Source organism: Corylus avellana, chromosome 10, assembly GCF_965113065.1.
Source record: "Corylus avellana chromosome 10, dhCorAvel1.hap1.2, whole genome shotgun sequence".
Classification (NCBI taxonomy): domain Eukaryota; kingdom Viridiplantae; phylum Streptophyta; class Magnoliopsida; order Fagales; family Betulaceae; genus Corylus; species Corylus avellana.
In genome coordinates this window covers 142497-154776 of record NC_142499.1, presented here as the reverse complement: position 1 = coordinate 154776, position 12280 = coordinate 142497, and the positions used below count along the sequence as shown (strand labels likewise).

The window sequence follows — 12280 nt, the reverse complement described above, 5'->3', positions numbered from 1 at the left end:
AACAATGGAATAGTTAGAGATTAATATTGTTGTTAATTTTTAAAACGGATGCTACCATTGTCGAAGTATATTAAAATATAGATTTTATTATATTGATTTTCATTGATATTGGCCAGATGGGGGTGGCCAGGGGTGAAAGGGGGTGGCCAGCCACTTCCAATATATATTTTTTAAAAATACTTTTTTTATTAATTTTTTTAAAAAAATTAAATAGGTGCCACGTGTCAACATTTGATTGGTCTAGGTGAAATTCCGTTAAGTCAACTGACGAAGGACTAACTTGGTTTATTATCAAAAACATATAGACCTCCTATAATAAAAATGAAACTCTAGAGAGAAAAAAATAAGGTAATAAAACCCTAGAGACTAATTTATTATTTAACCCTTTTTTTTTTCTTATTTCGAATAAGTTTTTAGATTTTCACCCTAAAGAACTAAGAAAAAAAAATACTTATTTTCTAAAATAAATTGTTGTTGAATTATATATTAATTAGTTTTAAGAGGTGCTTGATAAAGTTTTGTAGCAAGTGTATTTTGGGTTTTTGTTAAAAAAATGTTTTAATATGATATAAAGGTGCTAACACCAACCTTGCCACTACCACTTGCCATTGTCAGTCTCAATCGATTTGTTGTCGTCTTTGGCTATTGTCGTTGACGCCATTTTCCCTCTCCTAACAACACTGTCGACAACCACCATCTCCATTGTGTATGGCATCCTCCGCCGTCTCCTGCTAACCTCACCAAATCGAGCTAACACCCAAATTTAGTTATGCTTCACACTTGACTTGATGCATGGATCAACTGCCAGGAACTTGAGGTGGAATGTGAGGACGTTTAGAGGAGCATGGGGTCGTGCTAGACAAACTCTTGGTGGTGCGTGAGGGTGCATGCATGTGGTGGATGTTTGGGTTGTTTTCAGCAGCGTTGTGTAGATCAGCTTCCAAGCTTGTGATTCGTGTGCTGAAAGATTTGAGTGAAAGCTTAAAAGACCAAGATCCAAATAGGGCAATGGATGAATAGATTGGTAGGAACTCCAGGTGAATGACCACCGTGAAGAACATTGGAAAAATTGTAAGAGAACGTTGGAGTGTACATAAAAGAGAGATTTGATACCATATAGAAATTACGAGGAGTTTAAAATATGAAGAAAGAAAAAAAAAATGCATAAACAAAAAGAGAGAAATGATACAAAATTTTGAAGCTAGTTTGATATAAAAATATATAATTTTCCATAGATTTCAACATAAATACTTTTATTTATTTATTTATGAGCATCATTTCAAACACTTTAGACATGTTTGGTTTGCGAAATAGACTCTTGAAATGAAATGGTTATTTATAAGGAATAGTCATTATTTTGTTTGATAAGAGTTTATTCCTAAGAATAATTATTTTCGTGGAAATCATTAATCCCTTAAACACAAAAATATCTATTCATCCCCCCTAAAAAAAAAAACAAAAAACTATTCATCTTAAAAAATGAAAAGAATAGCTATTATTTATAGAATGTAATACATTTTCCATAAACACCCATATTTATTTTAAACTTTGAAATATATATATATAAATTAATGTAGGTGGCCGACCACCCCAATCGATGGTCGCACCACTCTCGTGGCATCTCGGGGTGGTCACAGCCACCCCCAGGGCTCCTTTGGGCTGGTCGCGGCCACCCTTGAGGGCTTTGGGGGTGGTGTGACTACCCCAAAACACCTTGTGGGTCTATCACGATGCGACCACTCCTTGCCGCTTGGGGTGGTTGGCCACCCATGATTTTTTAGGGTTTTTATTTTATTTTAATATATATATATTTTCTAATATGAGTTAAAAAAACAAAATAATGAGAGTTTTTAGTATTTTAATTTAATTAATTTCAGTTAGAGCACGTGTATTGTTATTTATTTCTAAACTAAAGAATATGAATAACTATTCAATTTCACTATTTTCTATCTATTTCTACTATTAACTATTTTTTTTCCAATACCCATTCAGTTAAATGCCCTAGCTACTTGCTGCCAGTTGGTCGCAATGGAAGTCTATATAAACATAAATTCTTACGTCCAAGGCTGCATCACGGCAAAGATCCCCTTGTATTTTCTCTTTCTTTCCTCGTTATATATAAAAATATATATTTCGCAACAAAGTTTGTAACTCTGGACTGTTTATCGTCATGTCCGCAATGGTGTGTTTGATGGCCAACTGTGTGCGAGAACTTGCAGCCGTGAAAGTGGCAACTGTGTCCTTTTTCTGCTTGAGCAAAGCATAGAGTTCAAGCCATTGTACACATGGGATCTGCGCAGGAACTGCTTTGGGACTGGAGTTGGCCAGGGCCCAGACTGATTGATGAGGTCGTTCGTCAATTTGCTTACACTGTCACGGACTCGTTGATATTTGGCACAAAAACTCTAAACGCATTGACGAAGTAGTCGTGTAATGTCAATGCTTTATATATATATATATATATATAACTAATTATCTGGTAATTTGCTTCAGTTTGAATTGTGCTGTGTTCCCAGAAGTCTGGTTGAATCTTATTGCCTGACATACCCAAACCATGAAATTGGAGTCATCTAGCTTGTAAGTAACGAGATGACTAATATTTGGAAGATTGAAACAAGCGTTGGCATCGCTGGATAAGGCCATTGAGGATCATTAGGTGTGAACTGTCAATGCTCTGATATCATGTGAAATTATGTGAACAAAATCTTGGGCATGTTTATAAGGAATAGGCAATCCTCTCTTATTGAACCGGTTTTATGAGATGAGTTAAGCCATGAATTTCTTGAGTTAGTAAGTTCAACCCAATTGTTAGTCATTCTCAAATTGTTAATATGATTATAGGTGTTAATTCATGGAGTTGTGAAGTTTGTACGAACCATCTTGATAACAAAAAAAAAAGAAGGATAAGGAAAAAGGAAGTATTTTGAACATGATAGATCAAGGCATTTTGCTTGTAATCTTTGAACTCGGATTGATGTATGAGATAACAGAAAGTAAATTTTGCTGGAGCTATCGAAGTCATATAGTTCCAAATGTGATCTATATCTGTCATTGCAATTTATTCCAATTTCTTCAATTGATTGTTCCTGGCAACTTGGCCTGAACAAGAGAGCAGCAAATATCTTGCTGATCATTCCTCTCCGATGCAAATCTAATGGCCTAATCTTGTCTCTTCTACCTCTCATTCGTTTTAAAACTTCTCAACTCCAGCTGAGACCATTCAAGTCGAATTGTTTGCAACTTGTAGCAGCATCATTTTCATCATGGGCATTTAGGTCTAGTTTCGCTGGAAAGTAAGGCAGTCTGTATCCTCGAGAAATTTTCTCATTTTCTAGTTTACTTGATTCCACCCTATTGTTGGTTCGGTCTAGGAAATTGTCATCCAAGTCCCTTCCTTTAAATCTTCCCGCAGAACAGCTGTTGCTGCCATTCCCGTTTTCTCCCTGAAGTCCTATTCTCATGGATAAGTCGCTGGAGCTTCTATCTACAGGGAGCATTCTTCTTTCTGCGTCTTTACCAATTGAAGAATGAAACATGCTCTCTTTTAGGTCTTCAGACCACTTGAGTTCTGTCTTCTGAAGCATGTGGTCTTCAGAGATCTCTTTCTGCTCCAAGAATTGAGTTCCGGAATAAGGTCTCATCAACATCCCCCTGTTGTGTATTTCTTGATCCTTTTGAGATCCTTCACAGGAAGTCAGGCAGCTATCTATTGAACAATCATTGGGCTGGGTTGCTTGTATTTGCGGGGGGCACAACCCCTGTAATTCTTTCAGTTCTGAAAATGCAGAATTCAGGCATTGATTGGATACTTTGGACACCAATTCTGAGAGTTGAATTTTGGCAGCTTCAAGTCCCACAGCACCTAAGTTTTGTCTTCCAAGTGTCTCCTGGGCTTTTTCCAGCACTGCCTGCAGGTATTTTCCCTGAGCCTCTATCCGGAGCTGTAAGTGTCGCTGTACCTGGTTTAATTGAGAACAGATAGTCAAAATTCTGCTAAATAATCCTTTACAAGATAGTGGGAACAGAAGAACAGTGTGCCTTTGACTAGTGAATTAATGATATTAAACCGTTACCGTGAATGCACATATTTACAGAACATCAATTATGTACAAGTTTTGTTTCTGAATATTTTATATTGATCAGGTTGGTCTAGGGAATGTGATTAATACTTGTGTATGCGAACTTCCAAAAGTCATTTATGAGTTTTTGACATCTCTTAACCGTGCATAATTTCTTTTCAAATTTGATCCCTGGTTCTTTTCCTTGAGGTTTTTTTAAGAACATATTAACTTTATCTACACTAAATGAACATATTGATAGTGATATGTAGAACTTGATGCATGCAAAAGTTTGTTTGCGTCATAGTATTTTCTTTTTCTTTTTCCTGTAGTAATAATGTTTCTGGGAAGAAGTGAGAAAATACAGCTCTTCATTTTGTTTCTTATTCATTGTTGTTGTAGTCAATATAATCTTGGACATGTAAAATAGCTGTTGTTTATTTATTTATTTATTTTTTGCTGAAAGGACATTCAATTAGATCCATATATACAGAAGTTTCAAGTATCTTATACCTCAAGCTGCTCATGTAGCCTTCTCTGCACTTCAATTTGCATCTGTAGTGCTTCACTTATATGTAAGTTTCTGAAATTCAGAGTTTTCATTGTTAGTGCGAAATTTGAATAGTAAATCTGATCTAAAACAATAGATATATAAATAACTCAGTGTAAAGAACGTCAGAGACTACTTGTGTTCATACTTGTTTGTCTGAGGTCCAATGCTTAAATTGTTCAAACTTGTTCCATTTGGTTCAGATACTCTGTCACACCCCTGTCCTGCTATACCTATATGAATGAGTAAAATTTTATTCACATCCGATGCTTGGTAAGAAAAAATTACATTATAATTCTTAAATTGCTTGTAAATACTCTGAAGTGTTTAGACAGAAACTTATGAGAATGTTCTCTTACCAGTTTTGTTGGCCCCACTAATGGCTTGTCCGTGCAAATTTTTACTGAGCCTGTACTTCTGCTTGCAACAAGACCAAGTTAGCAATTAATACATATGGTTTTAGTTATAAAAGAACTCCATCCCTTGGTCCTTGAAAACCTCCAAATTGGATAAAGGATCTGTATGGCTTGTTTTTGCACATATGACTCTTCTCCGACCCAGACCACTCCAGTTTACCAGTTACAGAATAACACATGAAGGCACAAAATTTCATAATTTCTGTAGTAGGTTTAGGTATATAGTCACACAGAAGGTGAAGCAGGGAAATTTCTGTGTTACTGTAACTGATAAACTAATGAACTGGAGATCTAAGAAGAGTTGACCAGTAGTCATTGCAACTTTCACAAGTGATATTGCCTAGTATTGATATTTACCTGAAGATGACTCTTTAGGTGGTATAAGGTGAGTCCTGGAATCCCCATAAGTTTCATTACTGTTTTTGGAGTAGCCTCTGCATTGGAAGAATAATAAATGAATTAGCTGAAGTTTGATAACCTCTAATTCCTGTATGTGATGATCCTTATATTATCGTACAACACTCACTGTCTGCTCCTCCCAGCTGATTAACTGCTTCTATGAAACGCTCGTGAAGATCTGGGGTCCATTTAAGTCTAGGTTTAGCATCAGTTGAGAGGACAAGTCCCGAATCTCCAGGAACATTCCCACCTTGCAGGAATAAATGTCTCTCGGGAGGAATGGACATTCTTGAAGACGAGTGGATGTTCTTTCCTTGATGTTGGTGATGATGGTACATCTTCTGTCCTTAACACAAAAATTGACATAAGTTTATCTTGATGTAGAGGCGCTAACAACCAAACTATTGTGCTCAAGATCAGTTCTGTTTTACCTGATGTGCGCTTTCTTTTTTCTTCTCCTGATTGAAATTGCTGGACCCTGAAATTTGGAACTTGACGATACTATATTCTTCAGGTACAAGCCAACGTCTTGATACTCGATCAGTTAAATAGAACTACTTACAATAGCTCTTCCTTATCTGCCTTCTCCTTCACCCTCTTCTCACAAACCAAAGGTATTCTCAGGCATGGGCTTTTTATAAAGCAAACTGGGTATGGGGGCCAGGGAGGGAGGTTGTGAGGCATAGAATCCTGGACAAGCCAATGGAGTACCTGCTCCAGTTCAATATTCACAGTGACTTGAAAAGAGATATTGTCCTTCCTACTTTGTTAACTGTGGGCCCTGTCCTCTAGCTCCACTTTCCATTCTCAGAATCCATTTGAATTCTTCTGTAGTATAACTTTCTATAACACCTCACACCTTGCATTGGGTACCAGAACTGATGCAAATTTTTTTGTTGTGCATTCGTATTAGTCCATCTGGCAAAAGGCAGGAATCTTATTCCAGGAATTAAGAGAGGAATTTTGTAACTTGAATTAGGAGAATCCACAATTGATGTTGTCTTGAGGCCTTCAAAACCCACCTTTCACCCTCTCCTCGTGGAAGATTCTTAGAACTACCATATCATTGTTTCTTGCCATGGTGTTAGAGTCCTTTCTTTCAGTGGTCGATGTACATAGTAAATAGTACTATTGTAAATGGTTTTTAGTTGAAATGTTATCAGTGTTGAAGGATGCAGATGGAGACACAAAAGAAGCTTATCTGGTTAGTTGAAGAATGTAGAAGAAGATTCTGTTGACTGGAGCACCTACAAGCTATGGAATTAGATTTAAAAAAAAATAAAAAATAGTGGAGAGATGCTCCTTGGAATTGTTTGGAGGGAAGGAATGGAATAAGGAATACATTCGATTTTGTCTGCTTCAGTAAGTTTGGTACTTATTCAGCCGCGCATTGTAAAATAGACGAAAGAGGGCCCCTAAACTTTTTCATTCTTCAACTGGCATAAGACAGCTGGTCCCGCACCGACGAATCCTAAGCAACCGGGACCCAATATAAAGAAATAAAGAAGAGTTGTACTTGCTTCCATACTTGCATTTGATGATAACCATGGCAAGTCATGGCCTGAAGAGGACCACTTGCCTTGCCCTTGACTCCTGCCTTGGCGTTGGAGATTCTCTTGTATGAATCTATAAAACTTTTCATTTTGTATTTGATTACTATTTTATGTTACTGCAGTTGTTAATATAAGCTTGTTAATTATGTGTATATATGTAAAAAGTCAGTGATTGAATGTACAAATAGATAAACTCATGCATATTAAGTTTTATAGTTTTCAATGAATTTGTGCACACAATGCATGGAAGATATACATACACACAAATAGATGCAACATTTTCCTATACATCTAAAAGTTCAAACTTCCTCGCAATTTTTTATACTATCCTGTCTGTGTATACGGATACAATATATGGAGTCATTTATGCATGACATGCATTCATGCTAAATACTGTTCATCTCATTAAGTATTTGTCTTCTCAGCATCTAGCTGAAAAACTTTTCCTACTTAGCAAACACTATGTCAACTGCAATATTGAAAAAGAAAATGCCTAAGAAAATGTGTTGTTCTTTCGGATTTGCATTTCGCAAGCTGTGCATATTTCAACCACAAGTGCATTATGCTAATGCTGCTTTATTGCATTGAAGGATCTGGTCATGTGGTGATAATCAGGAATTATACTAGACCTATTAAAAATACAAAGAATAATATCTCTATGATCAACAGCTAATGCAGAATAAATTCGTATATAAGTTATGGAGACTAAATCTGCCAAATCACCATCAAATTACGATATAGAAATAGAACCTATTCATGAATGAGGACATAGTTGATATGCAGATACCTACTGAACTAGCACTCTAGATATGTCTAAAACGAGCATTTGCTAAACCACATAGAAATTGTAAGAGATCATTAATAAAAAATGGATAAAATTCCTATTCCTTGAATAATATCTTGAGATTAGTTCCGACTGGCCTTTCATAGAAAGATCGTCGATTCTGATTTGTGAGGATATTTAATGCAGTTTGAGAGAATCTATGAAAGCCAATAGGTAAAGTGCTAAAGCAAAATTCCTAAATAGTTTGCTGGCATGTGGATAGGAATAAATTGCACAAGAGGCAGGATTTGGTACCATGCCAGTTACAGCTTAAAGTTGCTCCCAGTATATGAATTCAGTGTCTCACCACTAGGCAAATTCTCATGGATTTTGATCACACAACATCAAGGACTTAAATAACAGCTTCATGATGATTTTATTGCATATTTGGACACATGATTACATATGGTAGTGTAGGAAATATGAGAGATTTAAGATTTAATTGTGTTCTGATGAGAGTTGGCAAGTTGGATGAGTTTCATTGGTGTTATTTGCAAGTATAATAGTAGTGACTGAAAAAAAAAAAAAAAAAATTGGTAGTCATAAGAATATTGTTAAAGGGCATGCTGGTAATTGAAAGATGTCAAAATTTACAAGAAACCCTGTTTTTGTGCTGTGTGAGAAAGTGAAATCATGATTTATAGATGTCATGTAGGAGATGGGCTGTTCCTTTATTAAGACTTTGCAGGGTCGAAGCTTTAATCTCCTGATTTATCATATATAATTGTTGACCACGGACGGCCCCCATGATAAGAAAAAGAAAAAAGAAATTAAAAAAAAAAAAAAAAAAAGGACTGGACACAGGATATATATGTTCCTGTTTGGAGAGGTTAGTGATCAATGGATGTTTGAAAAAAGAATAAACATGTTGCTACAACTTTCATTTCATGTCTGTTGAGGACCCAGTGATGTTTATAATAACGATACATGTAAAGTACTTAACTTTCACTCATGTTGCCAAAATGCCCTTACGCCCTTCAAATCTCTCTTTCTTTATGTGCTTTTGTTTGAACAGTACAAGGGAATAGTATGCTTTTACTCTTGTTATTACCTTCCTCTCTCTCTCTCTCTCTCTCTCTCTCCGATGTTATTCTCCTCTTTGGAACAGAGAAGAATTTCTGTTCTTGTACTTACATTTCCTTTTATGGATTTTATATTAATATCAATTTACTTTTGAGGACAGAAAGAAACTGCAAAAAGAGAAGCATATCATGTATGAGAATCAGGTTATGGACTAGTCAATCATAAGAAAAAACTTTGTGAAGACGCTTATTGGTTGTGACTTGTTGACCACACATGATGGCAGTGGCTCCATTAGAAAGTGAGAAATGACCACGGAATGCTATTCCTTGTGGAGAAAAGTTGGGGGTCGAAAAAAAGCTCTAAAGATTCCCGCATTTCCATGGAATAAGAATCTGGGAATCTTAACTCAAAGTAAAGCCAATAGGTCATATTCTCAAGTCAAGAATTTATTAGTTATTCTTCTCTACCCAAAGCCACAAAAAATGGGTTCCTAGTTCCCATCCTCCTTTTCCACTTTAGCAAATTTAGTTAGATGCCTTTCAACATTCACCATGATGGCTGTGCCCTCCTATGTAGTGTAACTGTATGAGAATATTGCCATGTTTAGAGAGTGCTAAGGTTTTTATTATGAGGCATCTATTGATCTATTATTGTTTTACAAATATTTCTTTAACCACTGCTTGGCTGATGCCTGCTTCCATTGATGTCTAGGCTAGTGCTCTAGTTGACCTGTATATCATTGTTGTCGTCTTCTGAGTTCATTGATTCATGTATTCTCTTATATATGGTTATGGGTTTAGCTTGAACTCATAACAACAGAGCACAAAGAACATAACATATGTTCCAATCTCAACACGAGTCTGGTTCCAAATTGACCTAAGCCAAATGATTCGTTCTTGTTCTTGGCTGGCCGTATGACTTCACTTTTGGGTCCTAGGACAATAAGGCCTTCTACATAAACAAAAAGTCTCGAGTCCAGTTTGTATTGTGGCATTCCTAAAATAGTTCTCTGATAAGTACTTGGCGATAATGGTACAATACCTTTTTGTTTCGCATAAAACCGATAATGGTACTTTATTTTGACACATTCCTCTTCCATACTTTCTTAAGAGAGCGAAGTTGTCCATTTCATGCATATATGCTCAAACCATTTTCCTTTGTTGGCTGCCCAGGTTGTAAACATGAAAAATACTAGGTTTAGAGTACAGAGCTTCCCTTTTGGTCCAACTTCCTTTTCTTTTTTTTTTTATAAACTATCCCCCCTCCATTCCTTTTGCCACTTGACAAAAGGGTGTCCTTCAAATGGTTCCATTCCATTGGGGGTTAAATAAGAATAATCAAGGAGAGCAAGAAAACAATGTGTTTGTTTGTATGTTTTTTTTTTTAACTTGCAAATTTACAGTTAAGCTGTGGAATATTTAATTGAAATTTGGTCTTGTGATTTTATAGGCCAAATGCTTGTTTTAAAACAAAATTGCAAAAAATATTTCATCTTAGGAGGAGTAATAGTAGAGGTCACTCTTGTGTCTTTCAAAAAATGATGTGGCTTATAAAATTACTATTGGCCTTATGAATCAATATTGATAATTACTGAATTTTGATCAAACGGTGATTTTAAAAGCTACCTCATTTTTATAGTGACACAAGAGTGACTTGTAGAATTACTCATTTTGAGAGTGGTTTAAAAACGTAACAACGAAATATGTTTTAAAATAACACATGATTTTAAAAATCACAATTTCATTAATTGTGTTTTGAAATTATCATTATTTATCATTGGGAAAAAATAATAATAACAAAATAAAATGTTGTCATGGTGATGTATGGGGAGCATAAGCGATGGAACAAATTTTGGAACAATGAAGTAGCTCGTACAATGTACCGAAATTGTTGAGTGTACCAAACCAGAAAGAAAGGGAACACAACACAGCTGTTGTTTTCCTTCCCCTGTACTGCCGCATAAAATTATTGAAGATTTGGAAGAGTGAATGTGATGCGACGACTTGTTTAATGGCCTTGATGCTTTGAATACGACTTAATAAAATGAGCCACAAGTTTGAACATCACTTTGTCTTTGCGTGATCCCTCTTCCTTATTCTTTGATTGTGCTTCATATTTTCTGGACTTGGATAAACAACCCAATTTTTTAGGATTCCAGCATTGGTAATGGTATATGCCATCCAGCCCCACACACAAGGATAGAAAGAAAATATGACACCTATAATGAGAATATGATATTGATTCTCTATTATAAGTGATTTTCAAAGTTTTCATTGCAATTTAATTAATCATTTTGAAATAACAACACATATGTGGCTAGCGTTTCGTTGCATAAAAAAGGAATATTTTGTCCTAAATTATCCTTACAATCTTATATATTTCCTAAGGGATTACTAATTAAGATAAATCATTATGGAATAAAACTATTTATTTTTCTCTGTCTCTGTTCCTTTTTTTTTTTTTTTTTTTTTTTTAATTTTTTTATAATCATTTTTCTCCCAAATGAGAGAATCAAATAAAGTGGGTCCAAAGGAAAAATCCTCCCCTCCCTTTTGTTCTTTCTCACTTTTCCCCTATACCAGGTGGACTCTAAAGCCCAGATAGCCGAAAAGAATCGATGGTGGGGTTTGTGCAAAAGTAACTTGATAAGTTATGGGCCTCGACCATGGGCTCTCTCTACCCTCAAGCAATGGCCTCTCTAAAAAAAATGGCGAGTCCCAGCCCAGTGTTGGGACGAACGGAATGAGACGCTCGAGGCTAGATTGTAGAAATAATGACAAGCAAGCTCCTCTTCCTCTTATCAAAAAAGCTGTTGAACTGAGTGGCCAAATAAAATAATTTATTTATTTTTATGAATATCAAAAGTTTGCTTAAAATAGTTTTTCAATTAAGTGTTTAGTAACTTAAAGTGTCATATTTGTATATTTGGTTTTTCTTTTATTGTAATATTGTATAATGGCTCCACCTCCACATCCACAATTTTAGAGATAACGAATTTGTAATGGGGCAATAAGGTAGAGAGCACCAACCTAAAGAGATTAATGCAACTCTTATATATAATGTATATTATAAGGGCTAATGTAATTTGACATATTTTAAATATATTTTTTTTATAATAATTACTTAAAAAAATAATAAAGCCACTTAAAACATATAATATCAACTTAAAATGATGTAAATAGACATTTGATGTCAATTGTTGATAGGAGAGATATGATAGAATTTAATAAAAGCTTTATATTTTGCTAATGAAAATTTATGTGATAAGATGTCACATCATCTTTTATTTTTTATTTTTTTCATTCATTAAAAATATGATGTGACATTTTGTTACTTCAACTTTTATAAGCAAAATGTAAAATTTTTATTAGATTGTAACATTTCTCTTGTTGATAAGATCAAACCAAGTCTTAGGGTTGGCTGTGAACGTGTGACACGTATAGGGTTATTCTCTATAA

General features: G+C 35.2%; 1 protein-coding gene across 2 annotated transcripts; it reads right to left on the bottom strand.

The window, feature by feature from the left end:
- Positions 1 to 2964: 2964 nt before the first annotated feature.
- Positions 2965 to 6042, bottom strand: LOC132161652 (myb-related protein 2-like). 2 transcript variants are annotated; one of them, XM_059571813.2, is made up of 7 exons: positions 5855 to 6042; positions 5551 to 5764; positions 5382 to 5458; positions 4968 to 5025; positions 4757 to 4841; positions 4572 to 4641; positions 2965 to 3959 (listed from the first exon to the last, which is right to left on the bottom strand). In XM_059571813.2, the coding sequence occupies exons 2-7, from the start codon at positions 5759 to 5761 to the stop codon at positions 3201 to 3203; spliced, it is 1260 nt and encodes a 419-aa protein (XP_059427796.2). In that variant the 5' UTR covers positions 5762 to 5764; positions 5855 to 6042; the 3' UTR covers positions 2965 to 3200. The 2 variants fall into 2 exon arrangements, with proteins under 2 accessions (XP_059427796.2, XP_059427797.2); XM_059571814.2 differs by having other exon boundaries at positions 5551 to 6042.
- Between the last annotated feature and the right edge of the window lie 6238 nt (positions 6043 to 12280).